This window comes from Lepidochelys kempii, chromosome 16 (assembly GCF_965140285.1).
Source record: "Lepidochelys kempii isolate rLepKem1 chromosome 16, rLepKem1.hap1, whole genome shotgun sequence".
In the NCBI taxonomy this organism is placed as follows: Eukaryota; Metazoa; Chordata; order Testudines; family Cheloniidae; genus Lepidochelys; species Lepidochelys kempii.
Window position 1 is genome coordinate 19,555,064 of NC_136395.1, and position 16,670 is coordinate 19,571,733.

General features: G+C 48.6%; 1 protein-coding gene across 7 annotated transcripts in view; it reads left to right on the forward strand.

The window, feature by feature from the left end:
• GFI1B (growth factor independent 1B transcriptional repressor) overlaps window positions 1-10,619 on the forward strand; it is a 528,613-nt gene extending 517,994 nt beyond the window's left edge. For 3 of the 7 annotated variants that reach the window (XM_073313860.2, XM_073313862.2, XM_073313861.2), the window contains exons 2-7: window positions 1,600-1,728; window positions 4,061-4,228; window positions 5,677-5,939; window positions 6,639-6,776; window positions 7,900-8,065; window positions 8,894-10,619. In XM_073313860.2, the coding sequence (XP_073169961.1) occupies window positions 1,614-1,728; window positions 4,061-4,228; window positions 5,677-5,939; window positions 6,639-6,776; window positions 7,900-8,065; window positions 8,894-9,072 (1,029 nt within the window). In that variant the 5' untranslated portion in view covers window positions 1,600-1,613 and the 3' untranslated portion in view covers window positions 9,073-10,619. Of the gene's footprint in view, window positions 1-1,596; window positions 1,729-4,060; window positions 4,229-5,676; window positions 5,940-6,638; window positions 6,777-7,899; window positions 8,433-8,893 lie in introns of those variants that run through there. The other 4 variants (XM_073313867.2, XM_073313864.2, XM_073313866.2 and 1 more) reach the window with 3 other exon arrangements.
• The last annotated feature ends 6,051 nt before the right edge of the window (window positions 10,620-16,670 follow it).

Genomic DNA, 16,670 nt, shown 5'->3' on the forward strand with positions numbered 1-16,670 from the left:
GGATAGTGAGTTTGTGTGTGTGGTTTTTTGGAGGGGGGTGAGGGGGTGAGAGAACCTGGATTTGTGCAGGAAATGGCCCAACTTTATTATCATGCACATTGTGTAAAGAGTTGTCACTTTGGATGGGCTATCACCAGCAGGAGAGTGAATTTGTGGGGGGGGGGGTGGAGGGTGAGAAAACCTGGATTTGTGCTGGAAATGGCCCAGCACTTTAGATAAGCTATTACCAGCAGGACAGTGGGGTGGGAGGAGGTATTGTTTCATATTCTCTGTGTATATATAAAGTCTGCTGCAGTTTCCACGGTATGCATCCGATGAAGTGAGCTGTAGCTCACGAAAGCTCATGCTCAAATAAATTGGTTAGTCTCTAAGGTGCCACAAGTACTCCTTTTCTTTTTGCGAATACAGACTAACACGGCTGTTACTCTGAAACCTGTACTGAACAAGTATAGGGAAAAATGCAAATGTGTATGCAAATAAGAGATCACCTGATCTCCTTGTAGTGTCTAACGTTGAACATTTTCCCATGTTCTCTAGCACAAGACCAGTTATTAGCCCTTGGGAAGTGGGGAGGGAGTAGGCCTGGGTACTAAAGATAACAGATGCACTGCAAGTGAATTTCATATGATTAAATTCCAGCATTTGATGTTTGTTTCTAACTCGTGCATTTCAACAGCCTCATAGTGTTTGTTTCAGAGACAGCGTGTAACCCTTTCCCACTGAGCACTTCTGCTATGCCATTGCTTTGACTGTCATTTGTCAGATAAAAAGCCAAATCATCTCGCAGCGCTGGTAAAGAAATTTCATGTGCATTAAAGAGTTTAACCCCACATCAGATCAAGGCTCCCTCTCTATCGTTGTTCAGCATGTCTTTCACGTTGTTTTGTTGTTATCATCATTAGCATTTGTACAGTGGCAGCACCTAGGAGTCCCATCATGGAATAGGACCCCACTGTGCTAGGTACTGTAGAGATACAGAACAGAAAGACACCCTCTGGCCCAAAGAGATGTTTTCCAGCCAGCTCTCCCACTTTGTTGTCCATTCAAAAGACTAGAATCAGAGATGCAGCATTGTCTAGCGGCTAGAGCTGGGGAGTAGGAGTTCTGCATTCAGTTCCTGTCTTTGCCACTGACTCACTGTGTGGCCTTGGGCAAATCATTTAATCTCAACGTGCCTCATTTTCTCCCTCTGTAAAATAAAGATAACAATACTTCTTTGCCTCAAAGGGCAGGGGGCTTATATTAAAGCACTTTGAGATTTGCAGTCATCTCTGCAGCCACTGACAAACAGTGTTTGACAATGACATGGTGCTCCTCTTGCCCTGTCCATGGGTTTCAGTCTCCTGCCCTGGAGCTGAATCCATCCCAGCTCCTAATTCCCTGCAGCCATTCCTCTTTGACTGGCTAGGAGTAGGGGGAGCAGGATCTTTCAACTGAATGCTCTGTCTCAGTATAGGTTGTTCATCCATAAACATGACATAAGGGTTTTATTTCTGGTCATCAAAGCACCAGGAGCTGAGGGGTAGGAGAGTGGAGAGTGATAGAAAACATTTCTGTCCCTCACCATTATTTATCCCATCCTTCAATGTTTCTGCCCAGGAAGTGCCTGGAAAATGCCACGTTCTTTTTTGGTGAAGAGTAAGAAGGCCCATACCTACCACCAGCACCACTCTGTGGAAGAGGACCTGCCTGTATCCACATGGGATCCCATACCATCGCTCTGTCTTGGTGAGTCAGATGCATCCTCTGGGCTTGCTGAAGTACACCAAGGCAAACAGCAATTGGAAAGCCATGCTGGAACACAGAGCTGTGACACCAGCTGGGAACCTCTTTAAGAAACTTGCCTATTGAAGTCAATGGGCGTTTAGCTTGAGTAAAGCGTGAGTATGAACTGATTAAACAGTGAGTGAAGGGCCCCAATACACAGACAGTGGCTTCCCCTCTACGTGCTTTCTCCCTTGCCCTGCTTCTAGACCAAATCCACTGCTGGCATAAACAGGTGCAACCCTGTTGAAGTCAATGGAATTGCACCTTTTCTTCAGAAACTGCATTTGGCCTCTGTTTGTGTCTCCCCTTTGACTTGATGGTTTAGCGATTCCAGGGGCAGCACAGAGATACCATACTATACTGGAGGGCTTTGCTCGCACCTGTGAATTTAAAAGCTTGAATAAATGTGTTTCTATTGATTCCCAGATCCCTGCCTTGCTTGCATGGAAATCACTGCAAAAAACCCTCCCTTCTTCTGCTTTCTTTCATTTTAAATATAAATATTTATTCCCATGTTCCCCCCAGAGGGCAGGTTTAGGACATGCAGCGAAACCTGTGTGGATCTCGCTGCACTTATGTTCAGCCACGGCAGCTGACTCCAGCAAACATCCACGAGCGATCAGAAATGCTTGGAGTTGGTGGATGAATTTTCACGGGTGCCTAACTATGCTGCCTGTATACCTATCTGCCACACATACACTCTTTGTCTAGGCCCCATCCGTGCACTGTCGCTATGGGTATTTCTATGCTGCACCTGCGCAAGTGAATGGCAGCTTGTGTAGATATACCTGCACTAGCTAGCTCACTAAAAATAGAAGCAAGGTCCCTATAGCCTGGGCTTCCATGGGGGCTAGGTACACATCGAGGTACACACTAGCTTGCACAGGTGGTGCTGAAGCCTGCACCACAGCATCCTCACTTCTAAGCTAGGGTGCAGTGAAGACAGATATGTCTACCTGAGCTGCAAATCACACCCCAGCTGCAGCGTAACCTGTGTCTATACCCCACTGTCTGTGCAATACCAACCGCCGGTGAGTTGCAAGGAATTTCACAGCAGGATGGAGGGGTGACAGGATACCAGCGTAGTCACGACCGTGGAAGGAATTGCCCCCTGACTATTTCACAGTGAGGAACTTGAGGGGCAAGCTGATGTGTGTTGCCTGAACTTAAACCAGCCTTCTTTTGTGGATGGATTTCCCGCCCCTACCAACCCCTCTCTCCTCCCATGCATTCTCCCACAGCTGTCACTGGAGCAGGACAGATGGGGCAGTTATCTGCACCCCTCAGGCACCATTCAAATTTACTTTATTCAAATTCAGGCTCAATTTACAGTTTGTTTTGGCCCCATCTGTGAAACTAGAGCCTAGCCCTGCCATACCCTCATGGGAAGAAGTAAAGAGACAGCATGGTAAATCCCCATCCTTTGGAGAGTCGTATTGTCCAGTTCAGTATCAAGGAAGGGTCCGGGCCTTTCTCTGATCTCTATTACCCTCAAGAAACCCCAGCCTCTTCTGAAATCTACGACACTCTCCCTTTTCAGATAGCCCAACTCCTCCCATTTCCAAGGTCAACCCATTGCTGAGCAAGGAGAGAGGTGAAACCAGTACTTGGCCTCAGACCAATTCAGACACTTGGAACAGGCCCATTCCATCTCCTATTGCCAACCAGCAAAAGGTGGTGGGTCTGTTTTAGAGATGGCCTGGCCAGGTGTAGAAAATGTGAGGGTCATTGAACGCTGGGGTAGGGAGGAGACTTCTGGGCTCTGTTTCCAGCTCTGCCACAATGTGACAAGCCCTTTAATCTCAGTTTATCTGTCTAGATTTGGGAATAATAATCCTGAATGCTCTGCAGGAAGGGCGGTGAGGCTGAATTTGTTAATGATTGTTAAGCACCTGGATGAAAGGTGTTATATATGTGCAACTTACTGTAACAAACCCCTGGACACTTAGGATTTCATGGCTGTCAGCCTGCTGCATACCAAATGCCCCACTCCTTCCTCCCTGCTTCCCTCTTCCCAGTCCATGGTTTTCCACTTGAGCCGTCAAGGCAACGATAGAATTCAGATTCTTCTTCTCCAGCATGCACAGGCCCTGATTCTGGAGCTAAGAATAATCTCCATTAGCACCACAGGGCTTATGACACACAGTTAAGCAGTTCTGATTCCCTCCACCAGAGGACAATGTAGTATATACACATACACAGACACACTCATTCATACACACTCGCTAACTCATTACATTATTGATATTTTGCCAGCTAGAATAAACTAACCCTGATGCCATTCTGATCACAGCCCCATGTGACAAGTCATCAGAAGAAGTCAGGACCTTCAGCGCAGAGTTCAAAAGCGAGTACCCAGAATGCCTTGTTCCAAAACAAGACAAGGACCGTGCTGGACTGAAGGAAGAAGGTGCGCCTGCCCTGTATCTGAACAGGACATTGTCAGGGCCTCCCGCTCAAGGTTAGCTATACAAGGCCAGACTCTCCAAAGAGCTCAGGGCCTGATTTTCACATGCTCTGCACCTACAATTAGGGCCAGATTTTCAAAAGACTTCAGTGCCCAGCTGACTCCCATTGTGACACCTCTGATCACACTGTTTATGGCAGAGCTGAGCCCTTTTGAAAACCTGGCCCTGAATGGTTCATGAATCTAAGAATTGCACAATGGTTGTTGCTTTGGTAACGAGGACCTCAGAATAAATAGGGATCAAGAGATATTATTCCAGATTATATGAGGTATTGACCAACTAAAGGCCTAGTGATTCTGAGAGGGTTTCATCCACTAGCTCACCTTCACAGCCAACATCTGAATGTAGGAATGTCACGGCCCATCGGCACCAGCACCACTAGCCCCGTGTTAAAGGGAAGTCTCATATCCGCCAAGATAACATGAGTGCTGGAAGCATCTCTTCCCTACCTCATAGGCCCTGGTGGCCTTTAAATCTGATGAGCTTGGCATATGGTTACTACAGTATGGGCACCTTAGAGATGTTGGTGATTGAGAGATAGACTGGGGTTGTTACTGTCACGGTTGCATATGGCCCCACATGTGCACACACGTCCATACCACCACATTCTTACAGCACCACCTGATGACAGTCTCCACTAGTACCTCAACCCCTCTGTTCTCCGTCTGCGGTAGGTTGCCCAGTCTGCTTGTATGTAGCAGGCCATTGACAGGCACCGCACCAAACTAGGAAGTACAAGCTGAGCTGCTGGGAAGTACTAACTGCCCTGCCTAGAGTATCAGCAACATGAAGCTAATCCAGCCACCATACGCTGGGACAGATTTGTGTCTAGGGTGGCTCCTAGACCACATACAGCAGAATTAAGACAGCTCTGCCCACCTACCAGAGTTATGAGAAGGCTTTTCTGTGTTTCCCACGGGCAGCATTTCCCTCTGTGCTTCTGGGATAGATTTGTTTCATGCCAGACAGCACGGCCATACATTTCAGACTGAGATTAGAAACATGTCAAACCCCCCTAACGGTGAGCTCGTTCTGTCGTTTCCTGCACAAGAGAGAAGAGACAGTAATGAATGCAAAGGGGACTTATTACAGAGGCACAGCCATATCCTGCAGGTCTCTCTGAGGCTCGAGCTCCCAGACTGCACTAGTCTCATTACACAGGCTCTCCCAAAGCCCTGGCCTGGTCTGGGCATCCATGAAAGGGACTGTATCCTGATCTGAATGCTGTGGCTTAGGCCCATCTGTAGATGAGATCAGCGTTTGAATTGAAGCGCACTGGTTACTAATCTTTCCCTGTAGCTTTCCTGAGTCTTGTATTCTCATTAAAGATATTAAGCAGTAATAAAATGACTTTGCTGAGCAGGTCTGGGAGCATTTGCATGAGTACCCAGGCAAAGCAGAAAGCCTGCCAATCTGTTCTCCTTCTCCTTTGCCACCTCAGAAACATCCGTCCCAGCTCTGCAAGTGAAGGGCTGCAGCAATTCCACAAGCACCCCCACCTTCTACAAGCCCAGATTCTCTTGGGATGCCTTCCATTCTCCATACAGCTACAGGCAGATGTCTTCCAGCATGCAGTCAGCCCTCCTGGAGCGCTCAGTTAGTCTGTATGGCAGCCACCTCCTGCCGAGCTCTGAGCCGCCTATTGATTACAGCATGCGTTACTCACCGGACCTGGAGACATACCACTGTGTGAAGTGCAACAAGGTACATCACCAACTAAAGCCATAGGGCTGGGGAGGAGCCTGGGATGATTTTCATCACATACATACACCAGTGTCCCACAGGCTTGATTTAAGGTACAAGGGACCCAGCTGGAGGATGGATACCATGGGTCCGATACAGCCAAGGGCACCGGGAGCCTATGCAGGCAACATGTACTTGGTGCTCAGTGCTCCCCCACCCATGCCACACCAAAAGTATAGCTCCTGCACTGGCACCTACACTACCAACCACGATCAAGTTGATAGCAGAAGGTCTCTGTAAACAAGAACCTGGCTCTGCTGAGCAGAGATTGCCATAAGCCACAGAGTTTGGATATGGATCTGAATCTGAACATCACTAAAGTTTGGATCTAGAGTTTTGGCTTAGCCCACTGGGAGAGTAAGGCTAGCTGCCACGTTCAGAGCCAGCATAAAAGTTTGGGAAGAGCGGGTGTGTTCCCAGGGGTTTGGTTTGAGCCCCTCTCTGCTGGTAAATAAGAGCACCTCATTTTAACTAGCCCAGAAGTAGAACTAGCGGAGACAGCTAGCTATTCACTCTCCTGGCTGGGGAAATAGTTCTGTGATTGGGCTCAGCTAATATGGGCAGCTGGAGGGAAACATCAGACAAAGAGAGGGAACTGGAAAATAGAGTTGGAGACATGGCTGGCTCCCAGGATCCTCACTGGCAGCTTTCCTCTTCCAGGTATTCTCTACCCCACATGGGCTGGAGGTCCATGTCCGAAGATCTCACAGTGGGATGCGGCCCTTTGCTTGTGATGTGTGCGGCAAAACCTTTGGACACGCTGTGAGCCTGGAGCAGCACACGAACGTCCACTCCCAGGTTGGTCGCCAACAGGGAGCCGATGGCATTGCAGAGTCACCCGTGGCACTGAATTCCGAAAGGGGCTGGCTCCTCTGATACCTCGAAGCAGATTCTGGGCAAATCCCTGCTCGTGCTGAGTCCTCCTTGTTAGGTTTGGTGGCACACCTCACGTGACATGATATGATTTGCTGGACTTTAATTGGCAGGCCCTCTTGAAAAATAGCAGGGAGTTTGGGAGGGAACAGACATAACTAGAGATGGGTCTGAGCCACAACCAGGGCTGGCCTTACCATGAGGCAAACTGAGTAGGCCACCTCAGGTGCCAGACTGGGGGGCGCCACTAGGACCCAGAGTTTCAAAGTTTTGGCCCAAGCGAGGGGGCATGGGGGCATCATTTGAGCTCTCCGCCTCAGGTGCCAAAATGTTGTGGGCTGGCCCTGGCCACAACATTCAGATCTGGAGCCAGATCCAAATGTCCTAAGAGTTAAGGGGTTGTCTGGATAACCAGGGTTTTGGTTCAGTCCACTGCAGCAAGACAGGCGCACCCTGACATTCAGGTCTAAGCCACCCCAGAGTTTGAGAGTATTTGGATACAGGAATTTGGCTGGCAGCCATCTGCTATAACAAAGGGGGAATCCCCAGCAGGTAAACACAACAGCCTTCCTGCAGACACACCAACAGAGCAACACCAGTGCCAAAAACATTTACACATCCACAACAGTCAGGAGGACTGAGGACAATGGACCTCATTCTTGGCTCTCTGTTCTCACAAATCTCAATGTTCTCCTTGGTAATTCCCTGCTCATGTCAGTGGTTCATTTGCAATAGTTTCCTCCTGTGATACACTCCTCCTGCATGACACAATCTAGTGACTAGACTCCTTTAAGCTCTTTGGGATAGAGACTTTTTTATCCTGTGTTTGGACAGCACCTAGCACAATGGGATCCTCCTGGTCCATGACTAGTCGCTGCTGTGTGCTACTGCAATACAAATGAATAATAATAATAGTATTCCTAGGAGAGGATTACCTGATTTGTCTTGTCTAACTTGCTAGCCTGCCTAGTTTTCTGCTAGCTTTGGGCTCCATCACTTCACCTGTGAATGACAAATCTGATCCCCAACATTTCATTTCCCCCAACAGGAGAGAAGCTTTGAGTGTAAGATGTGTGGAAAGACTTTTAAACGCTCGTCCACGTTGTCCACCCACCTCCTGATCCATTCAGACACGCGGCCCTATCCCTGCCAGTACTGCGGCAAGCGCTTCCACCAGAAATCGGACATGAAGAAACACACCTACATTCACACCGGTGAGAAACCTTTCTGACATGAAACACACACACACACACACACACACACACCTGAGCCCACAGCAGTCACGCATACAGACACACGCACACACACACCAGTCACACTTATACGTGCATACATGCACCTGAACTGACAACACTAACCTGCACACCTGTACATGCGCACCCGAGCCCACAACATTCATGCACACACCGGTGCACACATGTACACAGACACGTGAGCCCGGTGTTCACGCACACACTTGTGCATATGCACTGAGATGATGTACAGAAAGATGCTGATGGTGAGTCCAATTGTGGGCTCAGCATATGTGTTTTTAATTTTGCATGTATGCCAGAGGGTATGATAGATGCATTCACACCTGTGCGGGTGGGGGTGGGGGGGAGGCGGAGGGGGCAGCACAAGGTCTCGGCACCAATGAAGTCCCACTGGCCCCCTGCAGGGGTTGAATGTTCCCCCTTGGGACCCAGTCCGTAATGCCAGGCGGGAGGGATGAGCCCATTTTCCCTAGTGTAGGGGGTTTGAGTTTGTGTTCTGCTTGGGAGAGTTGGGGAAGAGGTGCAGGGATCAGAGACGGGGGATGAGAAAAAAGTGACAAAAAGAGGGTGAAAAAGAGCAGAGGGGGCACTGACTGAGCAGCCGCGGCAGAGAGACCAGGGACTGAATGGGCTCTGCAGGCCGAGCTCCCCTCTCAGCCCTACAGGGCCGCGTGGCGGCACATCAGCAGGGCAGTGTGTGGCGAACAGACCCGCACTGCCCACGCCCATCGGCCCAGCACAAACAGCCACCTCAGTTTGGATCCGTGATGGTTTGTTTCTGTCCCATAGGGGAGAAGCCCCACAAGTGCCAAGTGTGCGGCAAAGCCTTCAGCCAGAGCTCCAATCTCATCACCCACAGCCGCAAGCACACCGGCTTCAAGCCCTTCAGCTGTGAGCTCTGTGCCAAGGGCTTCCAGCGCAAGGTGGACCTGCGGCGGCACAGGGAGACCCAGCACAGCTTGAAGTGAGAGCGCGCCCCGAGCTCTGTCTTGGACCCCCACTCCCAGCCACATGGAATCCCACCAGTATTCTGGCCTCGTCTCTCCCTCTGCTTGGCTTGGGGCACCCACCTTGTTAAATGCTTATCTCTGCCCAGATTCCCTGTGGGACTGGCACAGCAACGTCATCCTCCCTGGTGTTACCCCGCATCCCCCTGTGCGTGACCAAGAATGGCACTGCCAGGAGCACTCACTGTCTAGTTTTGTCATAGGAATTGGGCTAGGCTCTGATCTCAGTTACTCGGCTGTAAATCCCCTGGAGTCATCATTACTCTGGATTTACACTGAGTGCTGGATCTGGCTCATCTCATCCACTGGCAACACAGAGGGACTCCTGGGTTGATGACACCAACTGACTAGCAATCTGTGCCAGGCGGGTTCCCTAACCACGCTTTACTTTGATGGTTAGGAAGATAAGGCCTGGGCATGCAAATAATTTGCATTCAATGAGCTGCGCTCAGCTAAAACAGGGTTCCCACAGAGGGCATAAATGTGGGGCACATACACCTAGATTCACATTCTTTCAACAGGAGTCTTTTTGTTATCGGGTGAAAAATATGTAGCACTGCATGTTTATCTTACAATAGAGTGGGGGGGGGGGAGGGAGGAAACTAAAAATCAGATGCTGCATGCCCATATTAGTACCACCTGGCTACCTACATGGACTTCTGAGCTACTCGGAATTCAGGACCATGGGGAATTTTGTTTCCCGGTCACTCTTATAAAAGAAGAAGCTGATCTATCCATCTTGCACCCATCCCATTAGTATGTGAGTACCCCACAAGTATTAGCAAGGCAAAGTAGCAGGATTTCCTTCTCTCTCTGGTCTAGCAGTTAAAGCACAGGGCTGAGAACAAGAGCCATGGGTTCTTTCCTTGGCTCTGCTACAACCGCACTATGTGACCTCAGGCAGGGCGCTTCCCCTCTTTCTGACTCAGCTTCTCCATCTGTAAAATGGAGACGATAAATATTAATGTATCCAGACTTGTCAAGTGCTTTGAGACCCTCAGCTGGAAGACACTAGAGAAGGGCAAAGTGCTATGTTAGGGAGAGACGTGCCTTTAAATGAGAGGGGCAATGCAGCCCCAACCAAGTCAGCCTGGGACACTGTGTCAAACAGTGACATCGCTGTGTTTAGCTTGAGGCTGGGATGCAGCGTCGGTTCCTTTGCCCCTCTCCTTACCCTAGCACTGATGAAGGAAACAAAAAGCCCTGCAGTGACTCTCCTACAGACAGGAAAGACATGATGCAAGTGGAGAATTCATTTACTGGCAGGAGGAAAGGGGCCAAATCCTGCTCGCAGTTACCCCAGGGTAAATCCAAAGTAACCCCAATGGCTCTGGCCGAGGATGTGAAGCATAAAAGCCTCAGTGTTTGTGCTGTGTCTAGGCTACTTTCCACTAATATGCAATCTGGCCACTCAAAACACTCTCCCCTCCTTTGCTTGTACATTTACATATGTATTTATACTTCTTGTAATGTATATTTTTACTGTAATACACCAGACTGTAACAACCTGTACGGGCCTGTTAGATTTCCCAGATAAACGCTATGTTTCTTCTCAGCACCCGGGGGAGGAAGACTATCACAACACTATGTGGACTAAAGACACAAATTTCAAGAAAGGCTTTGACCATGCCCAGCACTGGATTTGCAGTAATCTGTCTGATTTACAAATCTCTCTCTTTACGTATCACAGGGGCCTAGTCCACGCCATGAACTAAAGTGTCACTTGGGGGGAAATGCCAGCATAACCTAGTGGCTAAGGCACACTCAGTTGCTACAGAGCATCCTCTACTCAGAGCCTACACTCAGACCAGCAAAGAAATCTTGGATCAGGTTTTGGTCCTGTTCACAGCGTGATACATACAGAGAGCCCCATATAGGCAGAGTACAGTTACCATCAGCAGGTAATACACTGAGAGAGACTTATAGTCAGCTCCCATTTGGTCAGCTCTTTTAATAGATCACAGCCAATGTTAGGATCCTGGTCAATGGCAGGGCTTCATGGGTTGGGTATCAACAAGTGGGGGGAAATGGGACTGAGGAATCACTCTCAGGATTACGAATGGGACAGCAAGCACACACACACTCACACATACTCGGGGACACACAGCGTGTGCAACCCCTCCGCAGGGTAAAAAGTCATTGTAAGATTACTAGAAGTGCTGCCAAGAATCCAAATGTTGATTGCGATTTGTTTGTTTATTTTGCACCCCTAAAATCTATAAAAAAAATATTTAAGGAGTTCCCAGGTATCTGAACCTCTCGACTGCTTCCCACTCCCAACCTCCCGCCCTTATGCTCTGTGGCAGCAGGTGTTTGGGACTAAGTTAGGGGCAGAGCTGGTCACTGCAGTGCTGGCGTGGCCTGAATAGAAGCTACACCAAGAGAACCTGTAAAACCACTCATAAAAACAAATCAGACAGCTGGTTCTTCCAAGCACTAGCAAACAACAGCTGCTGTGTCTGGGACATTTCCATTGTTATCACTGATTTCCATGGGATGGCAGAGTCGCTGCTTGGGGGAGGGGGCTGATATCTCCTCTCCTGAATCCCTGCCTCCACAGCCAACTTCTTTCCTTCGAACCAAAGCCACTCACCCGCTTCAGTCATTTATTTTGCCTTGGTATCAGCCCTGGTATCACTGAGCTGACTGGATAACTGAAGAGTTGTTAGACTGGAGTAAGCAATGGCAGCCCTACATTTATGCTAATTATGTGATCACATGAGCCCTGTATATCTTGGAGTCTCATGTCATGCAAGGCTGACTTTAGACACAGGCTAGACAGGCAGCCTCTAGAGAAACACATTTTCGGGGTACTATGATATTCAGGCATTCCACTACTGAAAGCTGCAATGTGGCCAGAAGATGCCATGCACTGAGAGCTCATCTGCAGATCAAATGCAACAGGAGAAGGGTCTGCCTGACCTAGAAGCCTCCCCGTGCCCAGAAGTCTCTCAGAGCACATCTCTAGGAGCATGGGTGGTGGAATGAGGCCAGCTGGCAGAAGGGGACGGGAAGAAATGGAAGGTGACCTGGGAAAGGGGGAAGGGATAGAACTTATTGGGTTGGAGGCTGAGATACCACAGCTATTCTTCACGTAGGGTAACAGTATACCTGGGGTAGGGCCAGGCACTGCTCCCTGCTGCCAAACAATGGATAGCTCTAGGGACACTGGTCATTTCCTCTGCATCCTGCATTCCCTGATTTCTGCTCAGCCTCCATTCCATGCAATGGGTGCAGGGGACCTTTTCCAACTGGTTTCCATCCCCGCTTTGTGTGTTGTGCTCTTGGCTTCTACCCTTCCCTATAGCTTTTGTTCTTGGGTGGTGGCCAAGGGGGTTTCATAGGTATGTGGAGTTTGAGGGGAGAGCTTAATCACAGGCCAGGAGGAAACTGGGCAGAGCCCTGCAGGTCTTTCCTCACAAGATCCTTGAGAATCTAGGCTTATCCCTGTGAGAAGGGGCCTGAGAGGCCCCAGACTGGGGTCAACATGTAAGTTGCTCTTATCTCATAACATGGCTCCTCTTGAGGAAGGGATCCAGTTACCCAACCAGGACTCCAAACTGCATGGGGTTATGAGACCAGGAGGATAGGGGTGGGGAAACCTGAGTCACAGCCACAATGAAGTAACAATGTTCTAAGCACAACAGTGCATTTCAGGCCAACCTACTGGGCTTCACAGCACACCCAAGACATGAGTGTGGGCCATAGCCCTAAGCACCCTTTCATGTTACACCGCTTGTTCAGAAATCACAGTTCTGTTGTCCTCGTCTTTGCCAACACAAAAGGCTCCTTTGTCCAGTGGGAGCCCTGTTACAGCACTCTGCACTGACACACTTCCCACACACCTGAGCTGACTATGTCAGTGCACTCTAACATTGCCCCAACAGAGCTTTTTGCATTTCATTTCCCTGGTTTTCTGAAAAGGAAAGGGAAAGGAGGAAGAAAAGCAAAAGGCCCACAGCTGCAACACTATGGAGCTAAGTGATTCTCCTTTGCACAATTCCACACTTTAATCTGCATCACCTAAAACTGTTGAAATTCACGTGAAGGAGGGAGGGAAGGAGGAAGCAGTTGTGCCTACAGACACACCACACTGCACAGGGCTGGTGGAAGAGCCTTCAGGTCCGAATTCTGGAAGGAGACCTGTCAGCAGAGAACAGATCATGGGCACAAGATAGGGAGGAGGCCTTTAGGCAGCATACAGCCTCTTTCGAGAAGTCAGTTAGCCTATGGGCTAGGCTTTGCTGTAAAGGGCTTCCCTTTGGCTCATGCTTCATCCAAACCTGGGAGCTGCTCAGCTGACTTAGCTGGTAGTTGGTGGTGCTCAGTACCCTACAGGATCAGGCCACTGGTGTCATCAGATTCGGACACACCTGCCCCCTTGTTCCCCAAACATACAAATCCTTCCCAATTTTGACTGCTCTGAACATAGCCCCCTTCCCACCGTCTATCCCAGCATCAGAACATTTTGGTCAGTCAATCAAGAAACCAGATAACATAACAAAAAATCTCAACTAATCTTTGTGGCTGAAGAAAGAGCTGACTGTTTTTGCTCCTCGCTGAGCCCTCCCTTCCCCCCTCCCATGTCTCTCCCCCAACACCTTCGTTCCTTTATTGGAGGAAGAAATCCTGGTATTTGGACTGTTTTGTTTAGCAAATGAGGGCCATGCAAAGCGATCCCTCCGGGCAGCTGCCAAAAGGTGGGGGAGGGGAATGAGTTGCTCCCAGCAGCCTTCAGCCATAGAGGGCTCCAGCCCAGCTGCATGCTATTGATCATGGATCTGTCTGGACATAGCCTGGCCCCGGAATGATCAAAACTGGGAAGAGCTGGGAGGAGGGAAAGGAGAGGGGAATACTTTCCCAGGGGAGTGCCAGCAAGAAAAAAAGCTTTAGTAAGTGAGGTTGGAGGGTGTTGATGGGAACCAAAATCTGTGCCAGTTTCAGGAAAGCACCTCTGTTCAGGACAGCAGATTAGCGTTGCTATGAATAGAAACAGACTCGCTTAAGTCCTCTCCTGAATCAGAGCCTCTTGAAAGACTATGGGGAGGCCTAGGCCCAGTCTACATTACAGACCTATATCGGTGTAACTACATCCCCTCAGGGGTGTGAAAATCCACACCCCCTGAGCAAGGTAGTTATTCTGACCTAACCCCCCCATGTAGACAGTGCTGTGCTAAGGGGAGAGCTTCTCTGGTCGACATAGCTACCGCCTCTCGCAGAGGTGGATTAACTACGCTGACGAGAGAAGCTTTCCCGTCAGCATAGGAGCATCTTCACTTAAGCGCTACAGCAGTGCAGCTGTACTGATGCAGCGTTTTAAGTGTAAAAAAGCCGCCCCTAGTCTTTAACCTGACTTATGCTGACTCAGGTGAAAACTACAAGATGCCTTATCTCTACTAGGATTTTACCTCGTATTGGTTACCACATGTTAGCTAGCACCAGGGAAGAACCCTTCTGTTCTCCTAGTGCAGGTGAGGTCTGTGAGTAGCGGACACTCACTAAGCAAAATGGCTGCTTCTAGGCCAGGGTAGGGCAGAAGCAAGCCACACACTCTTCAGAAACAGCCTAAGCATGTCCAGCAAGTGCAGGTTTCAGAGGAGTTTGTTTGCCAAGTGCTGTTGCCTCCCTCCTGAGCTGTGGTTATGAGGAAGTGTTTTCACTGAAAGGGAAAACAAATAAGCCCATTTCCCAGCCCAAATCCCCACCTCTCTGCAAGTGCTGCATCCCTTGGGAGCTTCTCTCAGCTCAAGGGGATCAGCAAGTCACCGCTCTACACTCTAAACAGAGGACATAAATGGAAGCCTCAGGACATTAGTCAGTCTCACAATACAGCTGCAGAAACATGTTCCCCGTTAGTCTAATAAAGATTCTTTCCTATTATTAAGGCCTTGTCTACAGGGGGGAAGTTGACCGGCATATCTGTGAATAAACTATTCCAGAAAAGCTATTCAGGTATAATTTAGCTATTCCAGAATAGATCCACATATGGACACTCTATTCCAAACTAAAAGTGTCTTTGATTCAGAAAGAATTACTCCACTCACACAGTGGAGTAACCATTCTGGGATAAAAATTACTTTTATTCTGGAATAGAGTCCACAAGGGAGCATTATTGTGGAATAGTTAAATTATACCAGAATAGCTATGACAGTCAATGTACTCTGTAGAGAAGGACTGAGACAACACAGATCTATGCAGCAGAGTTACTGAACAAGGGCACTCTAACATATCATGAGTCAATGTCGACAGAAAGGTTGGTCTTGTGGCCAGGCTAGGGCTCCAGAGATCTGGCACAGATTTCCTGTGTCCTTGGGCAAATCACTTAGTTCACATTTTCATAATTGCTCAGCACCCACTTTTTAAAACCTGTCCCTTAATCCTTGAGCCTCCGTTCTCCATCTGTAAAATGGAGAGAATACCTCCTTTCTCCAACCTTTTGTCTGCCCTATCCACTTAGATTGTAAGATCTTCAGGGCAGAGACTGACTCTCATTATTTATATAAACAGCGCCCAACATGATGAAGCTCTGATCTCAGTTGGGCCCTCTAGGCATTATTAGAATACAAATAGTTAATTAGAAAAATAACTCTGCAAAGCAATCTAATTCCAGAACTATCAGAGGATGAAAGAGAATATCATCCTAACCAGACACACAAATAATAACCCCCCAGCACTATAATAACCCCCCAACATACCCAAGAGACAGGAAGAATAAAGAGAAAGAACAAACCAGACCACCAATGGTATGTGCAACTGTGAAGAACATCCCAAGGAAAGAGACCTAGGGGGACATTAAGCCTAAGAATCATCCTGCCACAGTCTGGTTTCACTGAAGATTTAATTTTCAAGGAGCAGTTTAAAGGCAAATATTTGCTATTCTGGCCCTGAGACTGGTTTTGAACTGGTGACCTAGGAGCACTCCCTTTGCCAATCAGGAAGGGCAAAAGAGCAAGAGAAGCAAGCGTAGAGAGAGCAGGAGTGGGGAAATCTGAGGCTGGGGAGGAGCTGACCATGCATCGAGCTCAGCTTTTGTCTGATAAGTTTATCAAGCACTGCCGGCTGCTAACTGTCAGCCAGCAAAGCGGGCCTGTTAGGGAGGAGGAACAGCTCCTGGTGTGAGATAGGACAGCCCATGCCTTATCAGAGCGTCTGAATGAAAGAGAGAGCTGGAGAAAGAGCGTGCTTTCCAACCACTTCATCTGAACAACAGACAGATTGGCAGGAAAAGACTGTCAAGCCCAACCAGGCCTCAACAGACAGACCTGTTCCATGCAAATAACTATGTTAAATGCAACAGGAAAGTTGCAAATTTGACCATAAAATCTCCAGGAAATGCAAAGGTTAAGATTCTAACAGGAGCCTTGCCAGCAGTGTACATTCAGATTTCCAGCAAATAGCCCAGCCAGTTATTGAGCAGACTACCTATTCAATGTGGCTGAGAAAACATTTGTTTTGGGACATTAGCTTTCCTGACATTTTGTGGATCAAATCTGAGACTTCAATGCAGCATTAATGTGGGCTTTTGTGTATAATTTCCTTGGGAGGTAGGGGGGACTTAT